The sequence below is a fragment of the Neolamprologus multifasciatus genome, chromosome 10, assembly GCF_963576455.1.
Source record: "Neolamprologus multifasciatus chromosome 10, fNeoMul1.2, whole genome shotgun sequence".
Taxonomy (NCBI): Eukaryota; Metazoa; Chordata; class Actinopteri; order Cichliformes; family Cichlidae; genus Neolamprologus; species Neolamprologus multifasciatus.
The window spans coordinates 5,862,954-5,887,542 of record NC_140448.1 but is presented as its reverse complement, the minus strand read 5'-3'; the positions used below and the strand labels follow the sequence as shown (position 1 = coordinate 5,887,542).

General features: G+C 41.5%; 2 protein-coding genes across 10 annotated transcripts in view; one reads left to right on the top strand and one right to left on the bottom strand.

The window, feature by feature from the left end:
* Positions 1–24,589, bottom strand: part of nherf4b (NHERF family PDZ scaffold protein 4b) — a 350,895-nt gene that overhangs the window by 67,059 nt on the left and 259,247 nt on the right. The gene's annotated exons all lie outside the window — the stretch shown is intronic.
* LOC146509441 (vacuole membrane protein 1-like) overlaps positions 1–24,589 on the top strand; it is a 56,537-nt gene that overhangs the window by 3,343 nt on the left and 28,605 nt on the right. For 7 of the 9 annotated variants that reach the window (XR_014876364.1, XM_085174022.1, XM_085174021.1 and 4 more), the window contains 4 exons: positions 3,979–4,069; positions 5,082–5,192; positions 16,256–16,480; positions 19,851–19,982. Coding sequence is in view for 8 of the 9 variants with exons in the window: in XM_085174022.1 (XP_085030148.1) it covers positions 3,979–4,069; positions 5,082–5,192; positions 16,256–16,480; positions 19,851–19,982 (559 nt within the window). In the remaining variant the exon portion in view is untranslated. The remainder of the gene's footprint in view (positions 1–3,978; positions 4,070–5,081; positions 5,193–16,255; positions 16,481–19,850; positions 19,983–24,589) is intronic. The other 2 variants (XM_085174018.1, XM_085174019.1) reach the window with 2 other exon arrangements.

Genomic DNA, 24,589 nt, shown 5'->3' with positions numbered 1-24,589 from the left:
ACAGCCCAAGACTAAAACCTGGACTAAATCCTAATCTCATCATTAGATGTCACCAAATTGCAGATCACTGAATTCTGTTTTGTACCAGGTGTAAGACAAACGATCACTGTTCATCTGCAGTAAGTGTAGGCTGTCAGTTCACTGTTTACCTCAACTGTCAGTATGTTTATTTACTGTGAAGGAGGCTTTAAACTTTGTCAAATGAATCCAGTACCGGCGTCAGTGAACCTTACTTACTACTGATGTGATATGGAGTTGAGGAGTTGCAGCTATTCTGAGATTTTCAGTAAATGCTGCTGTTAGCTTCGCGTTAGCTGCTGTTAGCTTCGCGTTAGCTGCTGTTAGCTTCACGTTAGCTGCTGTAAGTCTCAATTAGCTGCTCTTTGAAGTGGGTGTAACACAGTTGGACTTGGACATTAACTGGCCTAATGTTAGCTTGTGACCAGCTGTTGTTGTTTAGCCAGCTCACTGTCAGAGCCTTGAGTTAAAGAGATGAGGCTGGAGGTGAGTCGGAAAATGAGGGAGAAGAAAAACATAAGAAAAAGATGTGAAAATATACATGCACAAATGTTAAATGGCTATAAATGTAGCCGGTCTTTAGTAACATACGTAAAACAGCGACATCCATCTCCGACCACTGTATTGAAGTTGGAGAGGTATGGCTTCCACAAACAGGCAGCTGCTCCTAGGTATTTTTAATGGATCAATTCTGAGTTTATTAGAATGCTTCCAGTTCTATTCTATTAGCTAACCTCTAATTAGCTACAAGAGCCAGTTTTCCATGTCAGTGCTACTGTGGTGCTCCAGTACCTGAAATAAGTGAGTGAAGCCGACAGCACATGGAGGCAACTGTTTGCTCTGACCTTCTCACTGGGGGCTAATTTCATGCTACTCTTACTTTTCCTTTAATCAACCCTAATTATTTGCACCTGGGACCAGCGCGCATGCGCTTCTGTTCACCTCGACAGTGGTTGTATCCCAATTCAGGGTCTGCAGCCTTAAAGGCCGCATTTTAAGGCCGATTACGTCACCGCTACGCCACGAAGGCTGTCCCAATTCGAAGGCTGCTCGAAATGCGGCTCTCAAATGCGTCCTTCATTTCCCTGAATTTTAAGGACGTGGTGGTGTAGACTTCGTGGCCCAACATATCCCAGAATGCATAGCGCGGCGGTGGGTGTGGATAATTTTGCCGAAAAAAAACGACGGATGAGGGGCGGCCGAAGAGTAAACTTTAAGTAAGTACTGAATATTATGTCCCTTATTTATGTGCAAATGTTTAATAACGAAGATCATTAAAACATTACTGTTGGCCACATGTCGGCAAAGTTATGTGACATTAGTGACGTTTGTACTAACTTGGTTTTAAAGCCTTTACTTTAAAATATACACCGTTCAATAGCTGAGCTTAATCAGAGAATGATCAAAGCTCATGTAGAAACAAACAAACAAATGAACAAAAGATTTTCTCCTTCATTTCTGTCAAACAAAGCTGTATGAAACGTTTCCAGCCGTTAGTATCATGGTTGCTAGGCAATCTGGGCAGCGCGACGGAGGCTAGACCGTGGCCCTTTCTCAATTCTCAAGTACGCGAGTACGTACTCGCGTTCTCGGCGGGTACGTACTCGCCGAGAACGCACGGGAGTACGGACTCGCCGAGCACGCGAGCACGGACTCGCGATTTGTACAATTGGAACACCAGCGTACTTGATGATGTCACAGGTCCGGAGTTTTTACTGCCGTCCTTAATTTAACTGTGAGTAATATGTTATGAAGCTTAACTTTAATCACAGCCAAACCGGTTTACTCAGGAACTAATAAAAAGCCGAAATAAGCCAAACATTAACATTTAGAAGTGATCTAAGTGACTTATATATCATGTTTAACCTCAGTAGTGAAATCTCTATTAATAAAAATAGTGTACATGTACATACGTGTACATACCTTAATAAAAACAAGCAGGTGAGATGTTCAATACAATAGACAACTACTGGGGTTTGGGGTTTGTTTAACCTGAGTAGCGAAAAGACCGCGGGGGGGTTGAAAACGATCTGCCGGGAGTCGGCTGTTCTCGCCGGCTGTAATAATCCTCGACCTCGCTGTCTGCTATGGAGCTGGCGGGTCACAGACGTCTCCGAAAACGTCGGACCTCGTTTGGAAATATATGATATCTTGATAAACTGAGCAGATATTCGAAGTTTACACAGCTACATTCTCGCTTGAAAAGAACTTAAAAGTTTATTTTGTGACCCAGAAAGAGTAATATTTAAAAGTTTTTAGACCCGCTCGTCCGCCATTGCCGCGTTTGAGTTTTGGACGAAATGCATTCTGGGATATTTAGCTGTACCAAGTCCACACAAGTCACCACCGCAGTGTTGCCAACTTAGCGACTTTGTCGCTATATTTAGCGAGTTTTCAGACCCCCTAGCGACTTTTTTTCTAAAAAAAAAAAAAAGTCGCTAGGGGGTCTGAAAACTCGCGACTTTTTTTCTAAAAAAAAGTCTAAAAAAAGTCGCTAAAAAAAAGACGTGAAAGCGCATATCGCTTTTACTCTCAACAAGCAGCGGGTGCTGTAACGCAGTCAGTTCTTCTTTTACTCTTATGCTGTTTTATGGATCAGGTTTAAAACTACTTATAAACACACACACACACACACAAAGTAACTCCACCAGAGTGCCTATTTCGGGTCACTTTTGCCGGTCCAAGCCCGGGTAAAGGAGCAGGGTTGGAATTGTGACATTACAAAAAACAATAATTGCTAAAAGAAATTTAATTTGTAGTTCTAAATAAATTCTAAATGCATTTAGGACGTTTTTTGCTCACTTTATGTCTCTTCCACGATGTTATTTCTCTCTCCAGCAGCGTAGGTTACAATTACATTAGCATGACCAATTATGCAAATTAGGCGATGGCGTCATTTAGCGACTTCTAGCGACTTTTAGGACAACCAATAGCGATTTTCCTTACTGAGGAGTTGGCAACACTGCACCACCGATGCATGCTCGATAAAACGGGCGGAGCGAGAACACATCCGGGACTTTTTCGCGTTCTCGGCTTGATGCGTACTTCGAATTGGAACAGTACTTGGTCTCCGACTGATGACGTATCACGAGTACACGAGTACGCAAGTACGCACAAGTACGCATATTGAGAAAGGCCCCGTCCCATTTCACAAGCCTCGCACTTCCGGCCTTAGCGGTCTTTAAGTACGCGGCCCTTGAGGATCGTTGAGGCTGCGTACTTTAAGGCTACAGACCCTGAATTGGGATACAGCCAGTGTCTCCGTGTCAGTTTGGGCAGTAAATATGTGAAAGAAACGGTTTTAACAAACGCACAGACTGTAATGTATCAGCTGGCGAAACCTTTTCTACAGATGTACACGTCCTGAGTCATTGGGCAGGGTTAGCCAACGTACACAGACGCTAAACAAGGTTAGCTTAGCATCAACCATAAATCTGATGATAGCATAGTTAGCTTCTGTCTTTTTGGTTTTTCATAAAACGTTTAATTCTAGCATTCAAAATAAACACGTGAGCATTATCTTTTTACGGTGAGTGTACGTGAACGTCTGTACAATAACTTATTTTTCAAAGTTTATAAATGTCTTTGCTACTATCGCGAGAGTTTCTGCTTTGGATTATTCTGCTCTGTATAAAGTTGCTCTTATACTTTCTCCACACATGTTAACGAGGTGCCAGTAACGGCCCTTATGGCCGAGCACGTGCTTTTATAGGCTGTATATTACTCGGATCACCATCTGGAAGCACGGCCTCGTATGGGTGAAGACCTGCGGTGATTTGATTATCTTCCAACAGATGTCTCTCTTGTCCAAAGTTGAAATCCTTCTCTTTCACTAACACTTCCTTGTTGACGATCCCTCTGGCGTCAAACTTTCATTCCCCTACTAAACATTGTCTTTCTGCTTTTTCCACCAACTTCCTCTCATGTTTGTCTACCTTCACTCTCTGCTTGTTCATCCAGGCTGTGGCAGCAGAGACAGACTGTGTTTGGCCTGCTGATCCTGCTCATCCTCCTCTCCATTGCCTATCGTATTGAAGGAGCACACACCCAGGTGACTAAAACTCTGCACATATTGCATTTCTTGGCGTATCCTAAATATTCTTATGCAAGGAGGTTATTAATGTAGTTGGTCCTCTGGCAGTCACTTTTTTGGTGATTATATTTCCTGACCTTTAGCCCACCGCAGCACTGAATGCAATATGTATATTTGCTGCAGGGTTGTCCTGCCCGTGCATCCACATCAGCTGTAGCGAGTGCCTGAAATCTGTGGTTTCATCTGACAGTAGTATGTTGTTGTCTGACAGCTGATATTTGCATAAACTGCTTAGTTGTATCTGCCAGTTTCTTATAAATATGCTTCTAAATGTCCAAATGCAGCATGCCGTTTCACAGTTCACATTTTTGCTGTTTTTAACGCCCCCTGGAATACGGGGAAAGAAAATCAGCGTTATTTACAGTCATGCAGTTGTGTAATCACTTCTCAGTAACTACACGTAACAATCTCCCTTGGCTGGCACTGCGCTTCCCAGAATCCTGCCAGTAAAGCCGGAGCGCGTATGTGCTGTTGTTGTGTTCCTGGGTTTCCCCCACCCCACCTTCTCCCCTCTTCCCGTAATCTACACACTCCATGCTTCCCCCTGAAAACAACCTGCCCGGGCTTCCAGGAGGAGGTGTAAACAGCAGCGATAGATGGAGTGATAGTGGGGGATGAACAGAGGAGGAGAGATCTTGGCTTTCTTCTGTTTGCTTGTTGTGTAAGAGCTGGCTGCCACCAGGAAAGAATAATGGTGCTCTGTGCTGAACACTCCTACCCTACAGCTCTGTCCTGTAAACTCAACAACCTCAGCTTTCTCCCTCACTCTCCTTCCTCTCCCTCTTTCTTTCTCCCAGCCTTTAGAGGACCCTCTGTTTCACACACTCTCACCTCCTCTCACTCTGTCCCTTCCTTGCTCACACTGTGCACACCCCCTCCCTCCCTCCCCTTCCCCTTTTCTTGTTTTCTTCACACTCTGTGCATGTGTCTCTGCCATGTGGTTGACCGTCCCTCTCTCTGGCCTCTGCAGTATGTGTGCTACATGGAGAAGAAGACGCTGTGGTGCGCCTACTGGGTCGGTCTGGGCATCCTCTCCTCTGTGGGTCTTGGCACTGGCTTGCACACTTTCCTCCTTTATCTGGTAAGACGGAATTTTGTGTGAGTGTTCACTCGTTCACGCTGCAGTTATTCACTTGTCTGTGCATGCCTGTGACAGGGCTCAGAGCCGCTGGATGATGGTGGTGCTGTGACGCAGGTATTAAAAAAGCTGGGTTTGATGCTGATGTCAAGTAGTTGCTTTTAATAAGAGCACTGATAAAGAGTTTTTGGAGGCTCCACGTGCACTTGCGTGCACATGCATGCGTGAGAGTGCTAATGTGTGTTTGTGTGCGTCTGCGTTTCACAGTGAATAGGCGCTTTGGTAGCCACGCTGTTTTGACAGGCAGTCCAGGAACAATCGCACTCAGTGACCCTCTGACTGAGTGCACATGAGGATAAAAACACTCCCTCCCCTGATCTGAGCTCTTTCTCTTTCCTTTCTCCCCACTTTCCTGCTCCCTGCCGTGCCGCTCACTCTCACTTTCTCTGTCACTCCCTCTTCTTACTTTCTTTTTTGTGCCTCTCCTCTCCGCACACTCCCCGTTTTCTCTTCATCTCTCTTTTGAATCTAGTGCCAGGCGTGTTGGCTTTTGCGTCTCTAGCGCTGACGAGCGCAGGGTCCCCAAACATCTGCTTGTTTGACTGCTCTCAGTCCATCTGTCATCAGGGAGTCCACCGTCACACTCTTGTGCCCTGACCCAGTGGAGCTGAACTGGAAACTTTGAAGTGCGTGTCCTCCATGCTGCTGTTTTTAAAAGCCAACTCTGGTGCTCTGAAATGTAATTTGAGAGGCGTTCCTTTGGTTTCTTTTAGTCCAATAGCGGTCCGGCTCGCTTTCTCTGCCAGTAAGATGTCACCATCTAGTGAGCGTGGTCGTTACTGCAGGCGGTGGTGTCACCGGGTTCATGACAGAACTTGATGATCCTTGCTGGAGCGGCTCTTGTGCATTTTTATAGAGATTTGACTCATACTGTTGTCGAGAGCTGATGCTGTGATTTTTAACCAAAGAATTTCATGATTTTTAGACTAAATGTGCAGAATTTCCAATTAAAAATAGTTTGAACAGAAATACTTTTAAGCATTTAGTGTTTCACTGTAGGAAGGAAGTTCTCCTTACTGACAAACCTGCGATCTGTGATACGACTCCAACACTGACAAAAACATTGTGATCAGGCAAGAATATTCAAACCAACACAAACAGGGATTTGCCAAAAGATTACTTCTTACTTATTTCACGTCGCATTTGTGTCATTGGCTCCTATCCAAATTTTAATTGGTGTTGGCCAATCCAAAAAGTACAAACGTGGCCTTGGAGAATTATAATTGTGCGTCTTCTTTTCTGTAGAAGCGCTGCTAAATGAGCCGCGTCGATTACTCTGTGATTTTCTAGATTTCTGGGTCCTGAAAAAATCTTTTTGACAAGTGGTAAGTGAGCACTGGAGAAAGCTAGCAGGCTTCTTGTTCTGTTTTTAGGAACTGGGTCAGTGTTAGTAAGTGGGTCAAGTGCAAAGCACTCGCTAAGATGCCTCCACAAACTTTTAAGTCCAACACATGCTGCTTGACCTTTCTGGGCCCCGTTTCCATTGTGTTCATAAGCTGGAACGACAGTTTGAAAAGGCAGAACTGGAGTTCATCTGAGCTCTCAGTGTTGATCACTACCAACCAACATTTGGGAAAGACGCCACCGCTTGTAACGGAGGTGCTTCCTGTGACTGTGACGAGCTGATAGATCAATAATTTTATGAAAGGATATTGATGGATATTAAACGTAGCCTTAAAGAAAAACAATGACAATGTTTGACAATGTTTACTCGAGTGCTTCTCTGACACATTTAAGTTGTTGTTTAAAAAGACGAAATCAAGGATGATGCTACTTAAGGAGTTTTAGACATTTTTAGATATTTTCTGTCCTTTTATAGATTAAAATGATTCAGTAATTAAATCGTTGTTAGATGCAGATGATCAAAGTAATCGTATGCCAGCAGCTCTGCCTGCGAGCTGAGATTATTTTAGTTCAAATTTAAATCTAAACATTGAAATTCAATTTTTTTACAAACATACTTTCCTGCTGTTTCAAAACAGCGCTCGGGGAAATACGGTCCGACTTTGTTTTTATTAAGTGTCAGTAGGTGGTGCCAGCGGCCTTCACATGTCTATGATGCAGGAAAACACACACATTCAGAATAGAGTTGTAACTTTGTATCCAGTTTTGTGGTTTTAAAAGAACAGATTGTAAAACATTGTAGCTTCCTCACATATTCACATGAATGATAAAGTGTAAGAATGTAAAAAATGGTCTCTATAAAGAATAAACTGGACACTGATCTATTTATTTACTTAACAAATGTTTAACAGTGTCGTGTATAGATGAGCAGCCAGCAGACTGTAGAAAAATGTGACTCCTTCAAAGTTTAAATACCACGAGGTCCCTTTCAGCACTGGTTTCATGTGACCTCACACATGACACTGTGGTTTCTATAACTTTTCTTTTTTATAAGTATTTCTCCTGCAGTAACTGTTACATTGTTCCCGTCAGCCACAGTGTTTACTCTGATGTAGGAAGTCGAAGAGGCGAGCTTTCGGTTGATATGCCGGTCCTATACTGCTAATAGATTAGCTGGAAATAAATGACACCACATCATATATCATTAGGCTACTTCCTTCAAAATTGGCGGGAAGCAGTCAACATTGTGAAAACAGCACAGAGGCTCCAGCAGGGGGGGCTACTGAGCCTGTATAGGCAAACCAACCCAGTCAATGAAAGCAGAACAGAAGTGGCAGCTCCTCTGTTCTCTGACATGGCCAATTGCTACCCCGTGTCTCCGCTCTGTTTGCATCCTGCTGAGACTGTGGGAGATCATTGTGCGTGGTTCAGCACTGGTTAATGGAGAAAGATAAAAAGCTGCAACTCAGCCGTAGAAAAGGGGGAAAAGGCACACTTGGCACATCATCAAGTGTACTTTATCCAGCTGCTCTGAGAAAGGAGGTCGTGGGTGGGTGCTCACAATACAGGCTATGAAAGCGGCCGCAGAGGCGTTACAAAAGTGTGTGTACACTTTAAGTCCTGCACCTGTGCACACGTCCAGCGAAACGACTGTGGCGATCGCTGTGATGAGCGGGACCGGCTTTCGTCCCGGCTCTCGTCCCGGCTCACTCTTTAAAGTTACGAGTGACGAGTCTTCTCACTGAGACGGGGTTCACATAGAAAGCTGAACGTCGTAAATACTTTAGAAGAGAGCTCATCTGAGTCATCCACCATTAAATTACTTTCAGTAATGACTGTTGCCATTAAGTCATTATGGGCAGCATGAAGATGATTGCGCTCGATGTTAAGTCAACAGAAACACTGAATTAAAGTCATTATAATCGAAGCACATTTCTGTTTACATAATAACAACTCAGGTCGTCTTTTTTTGCAGCTTCTGTCTTTACTTTGTAACCGAGAGGTGCAAACACGCGCACACATTTGAGCAGTTAGGAGGAGAAACGAGTCAACAACAAAAAATACATGTTTGTATACGACTTATCATTTGTTTTCCAAACAATGTGAATAAATAAAAGCAGCGGATCGTCTAAATAAATGAACATTGTGTAGTTTTCTATATTGAGATTCTTCTAGGATTGCTAAATTATAGGTTGCACAGGAGGTTTGTGCAGAATATACAGAGTTTCCCCAGCAACCCTCCTAAAATTAAGTTTTGTCTGTGGGCAATTACCAGGAGCACAGCTCTAATTAGTGCCAACTATCACTAAGCGCTGAGCAGGTCTGTGAGCGTGGCTTCCACACACTGGCCTCGAGTTGTCGTCGCTGCCACTGTCGCACACTTTTATGGATCAGCTGCTGTTGTATAGTTAAGTGCTGTCCGCTAATTCGGGCTAATAAAGCCGTGTCAGTGTGCTGAGCTAATAACTGTGAGATACCGTAGCGCGCGCTCTCCTGCCCACTGTGGGGCTGCCACAGTGATGTGAGTCCTGCTGTCATCCCAGAAGCAAACAATAGGAAACCTTCACCTTCACCGAGACAGAAACCTGGCTGCTTTGTTTGAGCTGTGATTCACACTGCTCGGCAGTCGGACCTGGTCTCAATTTTCCACTGCTTGTTTTTTTTCCCCTTAGTGTGTGTGTGTGTGTGTTGCTGTGTCACTTCACCAGTGAAGCTGTTTGAGAACTGATTAGCTGAGAGAGCTCCTAGGAAAGCTGCACAGGTAACCTTGTAATTCGTGGGGTTTAATTTGTATGTAGAAGTTGCCCACGCATGTTCAAACATGACGCCACGTTATTTCTCTGCTCGCCAAAGAGACGACGGATACGTTGCGTACTCATGAACCAGAACATGGGTGACACATCAGGATCGAGTTCAGTTTCTTGAATAGGTTGTTGACTCACTGCTGCTCTGAAGTAATGGATCTCTCCCTTTAATTGCAACGCCTCTTAAATTCAGTTTAAAGCCATTCATTTTTAACTACTCGATAGTGTGTCAGAACTTTTATGGCGTGGTTCTGATGCTCTCGCTGATGAAGAGGCAGGATTACTACGTAACACTGCAGCTGTTACAGAAATGACTGAAACTGGAATATAACTGCAAACAAGACTTTTACTTCCTGTGGGGAAAAAATGGGAAACATTTGTGAAAAGTACGCAGCACAATTGCTTTCATTCATGACTTTTAAGTAATTCGTTTCCTTCATTAGTTTGGAGACATAAATATACCCAAACATCTTGTGACTTACTCATCTTCACCAAAGCTTTTCAAAAATGAATACCAGAGAGGTGTGTGTGTGTGCGTGCGTGCGTGCGTGCGTGTGTGTGTGTGTGTGTGTGTGTGTTTGTGTGTGTGTGTGTGTGTGGTATTTCTAATGGCTTCTCCGTCTTAACTGTCTCACCTCAGCTATCTAAAGCATGCGTCTCTCTGTGTCTTAGAGGCCCCAGGAGTCCTGGTAATACTAAGTACAACAACTATTCGTTCTGAAACGCACACATGCACCCACACACACACACACACACACACACACACAGCCACAGGAAGCAAATCCCGGGCCAAAGTGGGCTTAGTGTGTAGCCAGTCTGGAATGGCACCAACAAACCCCAGAACAAGCCAAACCTGACCAGACCAAACCAGAGCTCTGCTGGCAGACTGGTCGTTGAGCTTTTTTCAAGCATAGTTTTGTTATGAAATTCTTTCATAAAGGTCACTCGGTGCTTTTCATTCGTGCACCCTCAGGTGGATCTGTTGGGCCGGCGCTCACTCGTACTCCATGTTCTGCAGATAAGGACTCTCTCTGGGTACCAGGAGTCTGTTTTCCTGCGTCAGTGATATTTGTACATCGTGCTTTATTTAGAAATGAGAATGAAAGATACATTTCAGTTGGTGTTGTGGAGAGTAACCTTCAGTAACAGTAATAAATCACACAGCAACAGTACATTCATGTAGCTGTAAACAGCATGATAATATATTAAGTAATCCAAAGTATTCAGAATAGTTACAAAATACATTTTGGGGCATGTAATCTGTAATCTGTAGTGGGATACATTTTAAAAGTAACCTTCCCAACACTGGATAATATAAACAAATAATTACAATTTCTCCACTATCAATGATTCTTATGGGCCAATTAAAATCTTTCCAAATTAAAAACGCTGTCATTGGACTCTAAACTTGGTTACTTTGGTCAGATTTAATATTTAATTTAATCAATTTTAATGTGATTTAATTTCAAGTGCAAAAGCAAAAATGCACCAAACTCGACTCGTTTTTCATCCTGAACATTTGTTTTGCTGCTCAGACGTGAGAAGAAAAAACTTATTCAACCGTGATTGATTTAAAACAACAAACATGGATCCTGGTAAAAATATTTAACTATAAATTTAGTCTAAAATCATTTGAATTGATTGAAGCTGATTCTGTTTAAATGTTCACTGAAATAAAGTTTAAAGTCGGAGTGTTTCTCAACACAAAGTCCTGCGGTTGGATGTGTGTGTGTACTCCCCCCCTCCCTGCTCCATCACTGGCCTCCCTCCCGAGCTCTCTCGCCTCCTTCAGAGATCCCGACCACGGCTTCTTCAGAACGAACTAACCTCTAATGTTTGTCCTGCGCTGCCTCCAGCAGTCTCCACTGTAAGAAGTGGTGAGCAGGTTACGCTGGCTGGACCATGTCTAATGTTCTTAAATGGCCCTTAACAACCACAGTGACCTGTTAATAACTGGACTATCGTGCGGTCGTGGTCACTGAAAAGTGCTCAGTTTATGGTCACCCATTAATGTCTTGTTTGGGCCACGAAAGCGTCTGCATTTGCCACTGTAGACCAACGAGGAGTCCACTCTGTGACTGGAACAGGGATTTGACTTTTGATTTGTGAGAAGAAAAGAAGAATCTGATATCACTGCGATTTTTATTAGTGAACAATTTTAAAATTAGGACAAAAATACCAAAAATGGAGGAGAAGGAGAATAATGTGTTTATATATGATCTGCAAATGTGCTTGTCTTGTGTTCACTGTGACAAATAATGAAACTTATAATAATGAATCGTTCATTTATGAATGAATAAAATGTAGAGTCCACTACATTCTCACATGAAGTCATCATGGTTGGGCTCTTTGAATACATTCTTCTATGTATATATCTGTGAAGACTACATATAACAGATATCAGCCATTGTTTATGGGATGTTTTTCTAACTCCAGAAATATTTCGGTGTAACATAGCAGGAGGCAAACTGAACGACACACCTGTGCAGTTTGGTTTCCAGGCAGGCTCAGAGTTTGATGCTCTTAAATCCACCAAAAAATGACACTAAGCTGAGTTACAGTAAGAGAACTCGTGTCTGTGTCATCATTCTCTGGCTGTTTATGTTATTTGTACAGTTATATTATTGTAATGACAATAAAGACTTTCAGTTCAATTCAATTAAAACAGACAAAGAGCTCCTAAAAATATCCAAGTCTCTACTTAGAATGATGTTTGTGTCTTTGTTACCAGCATCAGGGGTAAAAAGGGTCTGCGGCTCATACTGACTTTAGATGTTAAAAATCCCACACCGATATATTTTGTTTCATTCGACACTTGCTCTATGTTTGGACCGTGCACTCCCACTCCCTCTATATTTATGATATGGTCACCACGCATTCAGACACACACCCCAGATCCAAAGCGAGTCCACAGTCTCGTACCCAGGAGTGGGGATCCCAGGCACTGGTTTCTGCACGTCACCACAGGAATGCCAGCAATGTTCCAGTATGGATCCCATTGTGTCAGAAAGGAGCTTTGTCAGAGCCGATGTGTAATACGGTGGCTGCAAACATCTTCAGCATTGGGCAGATGTGAAAACAAACATGGAGGTAGAAGAGGGACTTGGGTAGAAATATTTATTTGTTAAGTGTTATCATTGTTAACCTCCTGAGACCTGAACTCTTTCGTGGCATTTTTACTTTCTCTTTGATATTTGGGCTGATTGGGGCCTGATTCATGGAAAAACAAAGAATTACCTGATTTCTTTATTTTAACTTGATTTTTGTTTCTGAGAAAAACGAGATCCACATACATTCACTTTAACTTTTGATAGCACAGTATCAGGATAACGTCCTCGTTAGTGGATATCAGGGCATTGTAGAGCAGAATGTAGTATTTTGGTCTGAACAACCCAAAATGTGGACACAGATCCTAGGAGATTAATAGTGATCGGCACAGAAGAACGCTTTCCTGGGAAAAACAAAAATTCCCGTGTATTTGCTACTATCGGCATATTTGTTCACATGTGTCATCGAGTCAGAGGCCAAATGAGACGGAGAGCAGCTCCCTGACAGTCGTGGGTTGGGCCGCAGATTAATATTGAATCACCTGGACAACATGAGAGGACTGGACTTTTGTGTAAGCTGAGAAGCGGTGACACAGCAACGGCTGAGAGCGAGAGACTTGTCGGAGTCACGCAGCGCTCGCAGCCACTCCGCTGGCAGGCTTTCTGTGTGTGTTTGGTAAACAAACGTTACCCAAGATAGAGCAGGGAGGTGTGAACAAGAGGAATTTTTCCTTTCCTGTCCACAAAAATACTTTGCTTGATGACTTTGTCTGCACACATTAGTTGTGTTAAGTATCTGAGGGCAGAGTGATCCCACTGGAGAGTCAGTGAGGCAGGAAATGAGCCAGGGGAGGATCCAGTCTGACTGGGTCAGAGCTGGGAGTTTCTAGGCTTCTCTTTCTGGGTCACTAAAGATCTTCCTCATTTGTCTTCTGCTTTGGTAACAGTGCATGAGCATCCATTTTCCCCTGCAGGTCCTGGGAGGCTGATATGAAGTGTTAGTGTGACTAACATTTTGTTTCAGGAGGTAATCTGTGTCATCTAAGAGGAGGCCACAGTTCCTGGAGAAGACATGGCAGCTTCCTGTTGCCTCACACCGCTCTCCTGCCCTCCCACGTTCCACTCTGTCCTGTCCTGCCTTGTCCCATGCAGCTCCGGAAGTTCCTCCCCCACCCTGAGCTTGCCAGATTGCTTTTGTGCTGCATTGCGTGATGCCAAACTGCCCCTGTGCGTCACTGGGAGCACCCTTCCTACACACACACACATTGTAAATACACGCTGCTTTGTCACACCGTCCTACTCGTGGGCTTGTCTTTATTTGTATTACAGAGACGGTTGGGTAGTAACTGGTAATGCAAAAGTTTTGCTTTATTACATGTGCATATATTAGTGGGAATATTTTTTTTTTAAGTTCACTTAGTGACCTACAAAGTAACTGACTGCATTTTTAAAGTTAGCCGTCCTCTCCTGTTTGTAGAAAATCAAGATGATCTTCTCATCCTATACAGAATAACCACCAACCATTTGTTTCCGTGTCATTTTCAGATTGCAAACTTTAAAAACCGGATTTCTTTCACACTTTTTGTCTTCAGCCAGCAGAGCCTCGGCAGAGCAGCACGCCGATTCAAACCGTGATTAACGAAGTCAAATTAATCATTTTCATTAAGAGCTCTTTGCCTTAAATTGCTTCTGTTTAAATTAAATGTCATCATGACAGAAATGTGGTGAATGTTTGTTTTGATATTACTGAGTTTAATTCTCAGGCTACGTCCTATGCGTTTGCATCTTTCGTCCACACGTAAACGGCGTTTTTGGTCACTAAAAACGGAGATTTCTAAAAACTCCGGCAAGGGTGGATGTTTTTGAAAACTCCGTTTTTGCATTTACGTGTGGACGAGAAAAACGGAGAAAACGCAGCGTCAAAGGTGTGCGCCTTTTTTGACGTCACACTGTGCGCCACGTTATTGTTTCGGTGAAATGAATTTCTACAATACTGTTACTGTTAATTGTCTCTGCAGCGTTTAAATGCTTACATACACACAGTTACTGTCCCTCCACACATACGACTCGGTTCTGCTTCTATACCCCAGCTTTGTTTACTTTTCCCACCGAGGCTTCTAGACTTCTGATTGGCCAACATTTCTGCACAGTTAGGAATATAGCGCCACCTGCTGCTTTGGCATGTTCCTAGCAGCGTTTTCCTTCATTTCTGCCTTTATGTGTGGACGGGATTATTTTTTAAAACGAAAACAGAAAATCTCCGTTTTCAAAAATACTACGTGTGGACGTAGCCTCAGTCTCCACAGTAGCATTCTGGGTGCTGGGGGCAGGAGCATTGTGGGGGGCAGGAGCATGCACACGTCTCTATACTCCTGGAAGCCTCACTGAGGCAGAAATGGAAAGCAGGCAGGTCTTTAGCGTCGCTCCTGTCAGCATCACAAACTGAGCACATCCAGATCGTGGGACGATTTTCTTTTTCGCTGCTCTTTCCTTCATTATTATTACTTAATTATTGTAATTGCGCGTGTACAGGTGTGGCTACACGTTACTGGATGTGTTGATCTGCTTGTCAGTGGGAAACGCTGGTCACGGGCTTAGAAACTGTTGTGTTAATGAAACAGAGCTGCTTTCTTTTTGTTTCTTTGAATATCACAAAGCAAACCCCGTAAAAGTTACTGGAACAAATAAATAAAAAAAGTAAAAAAAAATTTTTTAATGTTGTTTATTTCGTCCAATGAGCTGTTTCTTTTTTTTCTTTTTTTTCCCCAAAGCAATATTTTGATCTTATTGTCGTTTTTTCATTTTTGTGTTTTCCTGGATCCAAAGTTGAACCCGTGCACCACCAAACTCATATTGTGGGCCACATACAGCCCACTTTAATCTTTAGTGGGCAGACCAGTGAAAATCATCTTTCTTTCACTGTACAGACGTTTATTTGCACATTTAATACCGAAGATATTTTAATATTAGAAAAAGACGTGCAAACGTGTTTTTCTGTACACGGCAGAGAAATACTGCTGTAGTTCATACACTGTAAGAAATGTGTGAAACTGCAGACATGTTTACATACAGACTGTCAGAAATAATTATGAAACTGAAAGTTTTTTATTAAAAATAATAGTAAACAATAAAAACACATTTTTCTGCCTTTTAATTGTTCATTAACAATTATCTTCTTCCTGTGGTTTGGTATGAACGAGCTCTTTATCGGAAAAGCTGAAAAATGCTGAAAATACAGTTAGAAGAGCAAAATGACTCGATTGGACGAGTCGGGCTGACCCAGGCCTCGCCTTTCGCACCCTCGGGGTTTTTTACACGTCACCCTGAACTCTTCCCAAAATCGTTCATCTTTTTGCTGCCAAACTTGGTGGGTGAGCAAGTACAGAGATGTCGAGTGTGTGCACACCAAACGCTTTCTCAGCTTTGATCGTTTCCATGTGGGGCCCTCCACTCTGCTGCTGACATTTTTAGCTTGAAAGGGCAACTCAAACGTGATCTCAGCTTTGCTTTTCAACATTTCCTGCTGCCATTTTTAATTCACACAGAAGGAAAGAAGGAAGAGTTGCTCATCATGCTGATTTTCAGTCAAACGTTCCCCATCTTTATAAAACACAGGAGCGATACTGGCCCACGGATAACTGCCTTTCTGTTCCTCAGTATTTGACTCAATCAGTGTCTATGCTAATAACAAAGGGGTCTTCCTCTCTGACTCATATCCTTCCAACAGGTAGATTTACTCCCACTCTTTTTTCCCTTTTCACTTTATCTTCCTTTCTTCTCCGCCTCTATCTCTCTCTTTCTCTTTTTCCAGGGACCACACATAGCATCGGTGACCCTGGCGGCCTACGAGTGCGGCTCTGTGGACTTCCCCGAGCCACCGTATCCAGAACAAATAGTTTGTCCCCAACAGGAAGCAGCAGCATCAGATTCTGGTGCTGAGCAGGTGGGTGTGGAAGCTGTGGGGTCAGAGACGCTCCAGGGAAAAGTCTCACTGTGGACCATCCTCTCGAAAGTCCGTCTGGAAGCTTGTATGTGGGTGAGTGTGTCACACGTCAGGCACCAGCAGCTGTGGACGTTATAGATGAGAACATTTTTAAAAAGTTCGGCTCCTTTCATTCAGTTTCGGTCACAGTTTGCAGCAACTTTTCAAATTAGCCACAGCTCGCAGCAGTGTTCAGTGTTTATGATGCTTACAGGTGGATATCTCATGTCTGCTAAATGTCAGTTTCTCAGGAACTAAGAAAAACCATCTTTGTATTCTGTGGGTGTCGTTACGCAGAATCGCACCAGAACCTGAAGGACAGCACGCTCAAAACTGTATCCTAATACAGACTCTTTAAACTCTTTGGTGCCATTCTGACCATATCAAAGGTTATGCTAATTTATGCTAATTAACTAGCTTTTTTTTTACCTTTCACACTCAAAGCAGAAACGACACAAAGGTGCATTAAAACCGGGTGCAAATGCATTCATTGATAACTCGTCTGCGTGGAAAACCCCCGCTCCTTCCTGTGAATTTCCCCTAACCAGCATCGATGGTTTCACACCTCTAACCAACCCTGTGGCTGCAAAGACCAACATCTTTGTTTCAATCTGCGAGGTTTTTTTTCAGACGTGCATCAGAAACATTTTTAACTCTTCATATGAAAACAGCTGCTTTTCAAACACTTGGAAGTCTCGTATTAGCAGGAGTCCACTTGCAGAGCGCGTGGGTCTGCTTTATAAAATCACTGACGATAACACAAAAACAGTCACGCTCGATTATGTGCGCTTGTGTTTACGTTTTATCAGTGTGGAGCTGCTGAACATTCGGAGAATAGAGAACTTGGCGTCTGACACATTAGATGACTTTGATCATTGTTGTCCGTTTCCCTTTTCCTCTTAATGTTCAGAGATGAGGGGAAATGCATGTTATCAGTTACTTTACTGGAACTGCTCGCTGCTCAGACTGGCTTTCATTATGTAACTTTATTTTATATAAGTATGCATTTATGGTCCTTTGACTTGATCTTTATTTAATGTTTTCACATTAAACATCCAACCTTCCACTTCCTGTTACCATATATGTGTACACACACCGAGTGTGCATGTTTTATTAATTGGTGCAGCACGCTCGTCTCTCTGCTTTCAAAATGGAGTCGCATTTTGCTCCCAGTCGAGCTGCAGCATCGTGTTACGAGCAGCGATATCCAAGTGTGTGTTGGCGGGGGGGTGCTATCCAATCCCCTCGGATTCATAACCACCCACTACCAACCAACCACTGCCCCTTTGTAACCTCAGCCTGGCACTACCTCGGCCGGCTCGTCGGCGATTCAGTTGGAAACACCTGTCGCACCCACGGCTTCAAAGCGCCCACGCCAACATTTCCCCTCCTTCTCCCACCTTGTGATGAGACACATGTGATTCCCCTCCCACCTTCTCTGTCCTCTTTTTTGTCTCTTCTTGTCTCAGTGGACAGCGAAGCTCCGCTTTAAGAGCGGCGCCGTGCAGGTAGACGCGTTTCGCTGCCCGCTACACAAACCCACGCGGCCACAATGCTCACACACAGAGGCAGAGCTGCTGAATGGAGCAGCTGCCAGGGAGATTAAGACACATCTCCATTATGAGGAAAAAAACTGGCACATTTCATCAAAGACTCCAGTGTTAACAAGAGAACAGGGTGTCCAGATTAAAGACTGCGTTTGCCAGGTTTGGGGATAGCACCGCCTCCTGAGAATGATTGTTTGGGCTTGTTGTTGCTGCCATGGTTGCTAACTACCTACTAATCATCTTCTGGCTCCAGCCATCCAGCAACATACAAGTAATGTGCCTGCGATTAGTCAGTTATATCCTTCTGGGGGAGAAGTTGTTTTGTGCAAAAGGATTTTTTCCTTTTTTCGTTGCTGTCGGTGCATCGAAGGGTGTCGGGATGTGGTAAATCTCCAAATCACCCATTTGTAACTGTAACTGAAACTCACTGTATCTTCTTGTCCCCGGCTTTGTGCATACTTTTCCTTTGTGCCTGGAAACATTAAAGTAATGAGCTGTGAGCAACTCCAAAAACGCAGCATTTCTTGGCGGCTGTTTTCATTGTGTTAATTAAGTCTGTAACCCTCACCCGCTCTCTCCCCCCTCCGAACTCCTACCCCGTTCTCATGTTTTGGTGGATGAACTTGGTGAACCGACTGAAGTGCTGAGGATTTATTTCCCCCCCAAATCACTTCCGCTTTCTTCCCGTTAAGCCCCCTACAATCACACGATCATATGGCTACAAGCTCGTTGTCGCCGTCGGATATTCTGGTTGCTTGGACGAGCTCCCTCTCCCCCAAATTTGTTAGCACATCTTGAATTTTCTTGGTTGCAGATTGGAGAGGCGGAGCCTGTGCAGGAGTTTCACACACCCTGGACCCGTGTTTAATGTATCCATGATTGTTTAATAATCCGCCGGATTTATTTCTTGTAAATCTTTTCCGTTTTATTCCCATTAAGCGCACTGATCTCAAATCCCAGACGTCAAGCATCGCAAGCTGCTTTGGATTGTGGATATTGATATTTCATGTTTATTAACCGTCTGAAGGCAAGAAAAACATGGAGTGATTTAGCGTAACAAAAAGTCATTTCACAGCCATAATAATAATATTAATTATGTCTTGAAGCATAATTAATATTTAAAGCTGTGGCATCACTTAACCAGATCTTGAATACAGTATAAGTGTTTTTAATAGAGGTGGGAATCACCATACATCCCACGATACGATATTATTGCAATTTTTAAAATATTTTGCGATATTCAGATTCTGTACATAAAGGTAAACTTTATCAATATTCATTTTCTCTAATATCAAAGTCTCACACTCAGTCTTTCTCTCATTTCAGTTTGATTGTTGACAAACTGAACGGTTTGTATTACAGTCTAGTCCAACTTAACTGAATCAACCATCTGGTACAATTATAGCTATTCTGAACTATGCAGTTTATGAAAACTATGCAGCCCCTTCAGCAACTGAAGAATTTGAAAGTAAATTAAAACAAAATATAATTTTACATTAAATAAAAAAGTTTTAAACTTAATTAAAATAAAACATGTCTTAAATTAAAATAAGTAAACTGTCATGTTTATTGCTGCCAAAAACAAGTGAAACACATTTGGACAGTGAAGGAATGTCAGGATTCTTGCTCAGAAAAAGGATCAACATGCTCTGAAGTCAGAGCACAAAAACCTTTTTGTAACAAAGTATCGATTTCTGCTGTCCCTGTATCCATACATTATTAGAAACAAAATATCACCATGCTACAAAGTATCCATTTTTAATAACTGCGCTCTGTCCAGAAGCTCTGTCGAGTGCAGATTTAATGGCTTGACATGAAGTGTGTGTTATATATGAAATCACATGAGTAGTATAAACATGAATGAAACGTGTGAACAGGGTGTGGGCACAGCCATCGGAGAGCTGCCTCCGTACTTCATGGCGCGAGCGGCTCGGCTGTCCGGCGCTGAACCCGATGATGAGGATTACCAGGAGTTTGAGGAAATGCTGGACCAGGCAGAGGCCACGCAGGTGACACGCTACTCATCATCTTCATCATCATCATTCTCTGTAATCAAACTTCCCCTCTCCTACCACCTTCTTTCCTGCATCGCACATCTTTTCAGTATAAAACGTCTTTTTCTGTCGTTTCCTCTCCGCTCGTTTGCCTTCATCACATTTTTTTTGCTCTATACCAAAAGTCTCATCTGATGTGGCAAATTTGCTTTTGTAACCTGCGTGTTTGTTTGAACCTCCCCTCGGTGTCTCAAGACTGCAGCGCTGCGCTTTCACAACGCTGTGACTAAGGGAACAGCAATGATGCACTAGAGTAAAATGTTCCCGCGATATCCGGGCCCTCGTTGAGTAATTTCCTGTTTGACTTTGGGTTTTTTGGGTTCTCATGTCTAACGTCTCTGCAAATGTTTCAACAATGCCTAACAACTCTGTCTAAATATTTATTTTTCCACCCTCTCGCGATTATGAATAGAGGGAGAGGAATGAACAGAAACATGCATGTGGGTTTGCAAAGGCTTGTCATGTGTACGTCCATCGTCAGTCGAAGGCTGCGGTAGGTCAGGTGGAGAAAACGACCAGCTGCTGCAGCCGAGTTTTGAGCTGCGAGCAATAACTTTATTTTTTAACAAGGGTATCTCCGATATTAAAGGACTGCTACGTGTTCAGTGTCCGTTTCATCTTTTGAAGCATGCGTGTGGATCTGTAACTTGTTCAGCCACAGTTGCATTCTGGGTAATTAAATAATTGTAATGGGGAAACATGGCCGACATACGGACCTGTGGCCATAACTGACAAAATGCTTTTTAGCACTTTTTGTATGTCTAGCATAAAAATTGAGAAACAATTGGTGCTTTTCTTTTATATTATTATTATTATTATTATTTTTTTTTTTTTTTTTTTATTTTTTATTTTTTTTTTTATCTTATCTTTTTACACATTTTAATGAATTATTTTTCATCTATATTTAGAAAAATACATTTTCAAATGTCACCATATTTTTTTTAAGGTATAGAATAATTGTTTTAAAATAAAAGGTTAACCTCCTAAGACCTGAACTCTTCCACAGCAGCATTTTTAATTTGAGAAACATGGAGGATATTAAATAGTATAATCAAAAAGGGCTCAAAAAATAAGAATTATCCAGATTATTTTAAAAAAAGATAAAGATATTGTGCTTGATAAAACTAAAGACATTGCAAATGAATTTAATGATTTCTTTGTAAATGTTGGCTTTAATTTAGCAAAAGAAATTCCAGAGTCAAGAAATAATAACGACCTAAATAAACATATTACTCAGAATGTGTCCTCCATGTTTATTGGTGTTATAACTCATAGAGAAATAATTAACATTGTGAAGACATTTAAAAATAAAAAGTCCACTGACTGTTTTGGTATTGACATGATATTAGTTAAAAGTATTATAGAATATATAGTGCAACCTTTCGCATACATTTGTAATCTGTCCTTTCAAACTGGTGTATTTCCCTCACAAATGAAAATAGCAAAAGTTATTCCAATCCATAAAAACGGAGAGAGAAGTCAGTTTACCAATTATAGGCCAATATCACTGCTCCCACAGTTCTCAAAAATTTTAGAAAAGTTATTTGTTAATAGACTTGATAAATATATTGAGAAGCATAATCTCCTAAGTGATAACCAATATGGCTTTAGAGTGAAAAGGTCCACTTCGATGGCAGTGATGGAACTTGTAGAAGGGATATCTAATGCTATAGATAATAAGGAATATACTGTTGGTGTTTTTATAGACTTAAAAAAGGCGTTTGATACGATTGATCATTCTATATTAATGAATAAACTAGAGAGATATGGCATAAGAGGGTTAGCATACAAGTGGATGAAAAGTTACCTGGATGACAGATATCAATATGTCGAATTCAATAATGTAAAATCTAAGCAGTTGAAGGTAACTTGTGGTGTTCCTCAGGGCTCTGTGCTGGGCCCTAAATTATTTATATTATACATAAATGACATATGTAGCATTTCCAAACTGTTAAAATGTGTATTGTTTGCTGATGATACCACTCTGTATTGCTCAGGTAAAAACCTGGAACAGCTTCTGACTACAGCGGAAAAGGAGTTAAATATATTAAAAAACTGGTTTGATGTAAATAAGTTATCATTAAATATAAAGAAAACAAAATTGATTATTTTTGGCACTAGACAAATGAAAAATGTATCTAAAATCAGGGTTAATGGAATTGAAATTGAAAGAGTGTACGAAAATAAATTTCTTGGAGTGATAATTGATGATAAGCTGAGTTGGAAGTCTCATATAAACCATGTGAAAACAAAAATGTCAAAAACCATTGCTATTCTCTATAAAACAAAGCATGTCCTGAACAAAAAATCATTATACACACTCTATTGTACTCTGTTGCTTCCATATATGACTTACTGTCTGGAGATATGGGGTAATGCATATAAAACGAACACTCTTCCTATTTTCAAGTTGCAAAAAAGAGCTATAAGAATTATAAACCAATCAAACTATATAGAACCAACTAACATTTTGTTTATTAATCTGAATACCCTGAAATTTTATGATTTAGTTGAATATAAAATGGCACAGATAATGTATAAAGCACAAAATAACTTGCTTTGCCCCAGTACTCAGAAGCTGTTCAAAGTCAGAGAGAGTCAATATGACTTAAGGGGAACAGATTTCTTTAAAAAAAACAAGATAAGGACAAATATAAAGCAGAGATGTGTTTCTGTTAGAGGAGTTAACCTGTGGAATAGTTATGACAGTGATTTAAAAAGGTGTAGTTCATTTTCCTTGTTTAAAAATATGTTTAAAAATAGAGTATTAGAAAAATATATATATCAAGAATGAAAAGAGCAGAAAAAAAAACAAAAACAAAAAACAAAAAAACCTCTTGATTCTTTTGCTTTGATGTAGTTACTTACTAAGGTGGAAAGTTTTTTGTTTTTTTTTGTTTTTTTCTTGTTTGTTTGTTTGTTTTGTTTTTGCTTTGTTTGCCTTCTCTCACCCCAACCGGTCGCAGCAGATGGCCGCCCCTCCCTGAGCCTGGTTCTGCTGGAGGTTTCTTCCTGTTAAAAGGGAGTTTTTCCTTCCCACTGTCGCCAAAGTGCTGCTCATAGGGGGTCATATGATTGTTGGGCTTTTCTCTGTATCTATGAAGCGCCTTGAGGCGACATTTGTTGTGATTTGGCGCTATATAAATAAAATTGAATTGAATTGAATTGAATTTTATTATTTGCTTCGAGCCCTGTGTACAGGAGCTGCATGCTAAAAGATCTTTTGTTAAAAGGGTTGGCGTAATAAGCAAATGCTTCAGCCAATACCTTTTGATTAGCCTTGTCTCATGCTTTCTTGCTTTGTGGTAAATCTTTGTTCTGTCTTCACTGAGATATTTGAATGCTAATCAATAAAAAACATATCACTCAAAAAATAATAATAAAAAAAAATAATAATAATTTCTCTCTGATATTTGGGCTGATTGAACGTAAAAACATGAATGAAAAAAAATGAATGTAATCTCATTTTTGTTTCTAAGAAAAATCAGAGCCACATCTGAGGATATTCATTTAAAATTTCAGTAGAACAGTTGCAGGATAATGTCCTTGTAAGTGGATATCAGGCCCTTGTAGAGCAAAATTCAGTATTTTGGTCTAAATGACCCAAAGTGTGACGTCCACATATGTGGACGCAGGTCCTATAGGAGGTTAGAAATTGTTATTTCCACCTTATTGAATTTAAATCAGGGCCAATTTGTTGTAGTTGTTTTTTTTTTTAAATGAGCAATTTAAAAATTTTATTTTTTCTTTTATATCAATTTAATAAGTAACAAGTTGCAGCTTTCAGCGCTATTGTAACACAGAGGAGTTACGCAGGTTTGAACTTTGATCTTTCTTTTCTTAAACCGCATTGTAACTGTTACGCCTTTAGTTGGCTGAAGTAATAATCGGTGATTAGTTGTCACAAATGAACTTTGAAGTCAATAATTACGACATATTTTAAAGACGTGTGTTTCCTGAGACAAGCCGCTGTTTCCATTATCAGCAACTTCAACGTGGACGAGGGCTGCGCTCACACAGACATCAAACTTCGTAAAGCTCTGAATATTTACAGATATGTACGTGTGCTTTCTTTTTATGAGCTTTATCATTCAGATTTGTAATATATTTACACTTTGGAGTCATTTAGCATAGAAATCAATGTTTACACCAAAGTTTGTTGTCAGTGGAACATCAGCGCAGCAGCTCGTTTGAGCGAATGCTGAATTTTGCCGTTAAAACAGAGAAAAGCAAAACAGCAACTTCAAAATATTTTGATATTAAAATGAAATCTGTGTCAGTCATGAAAGTATTCAGTCTGCATGTGGATGCACTCGTTAGCTTAATATGACCTCAGGAGTTTCCTTTTGCACTGAACCACGTCAGGTGTGCACGAGGTGGGCGCACGTTCACGTCGATTCTGGATTTACAATCATTGTGTGACGATGTGGACTGCGCGTGGTTTCTGTTCACACGTGCATGCAGCCCTCATGAAGCGGCGCCTCCGACTTTAAAAGAAGAATCAAACAAAAGGCAGCTGAGTCGAGTTTCTTGATAAATGAACGCAGGAGCGGCGTGCTGCC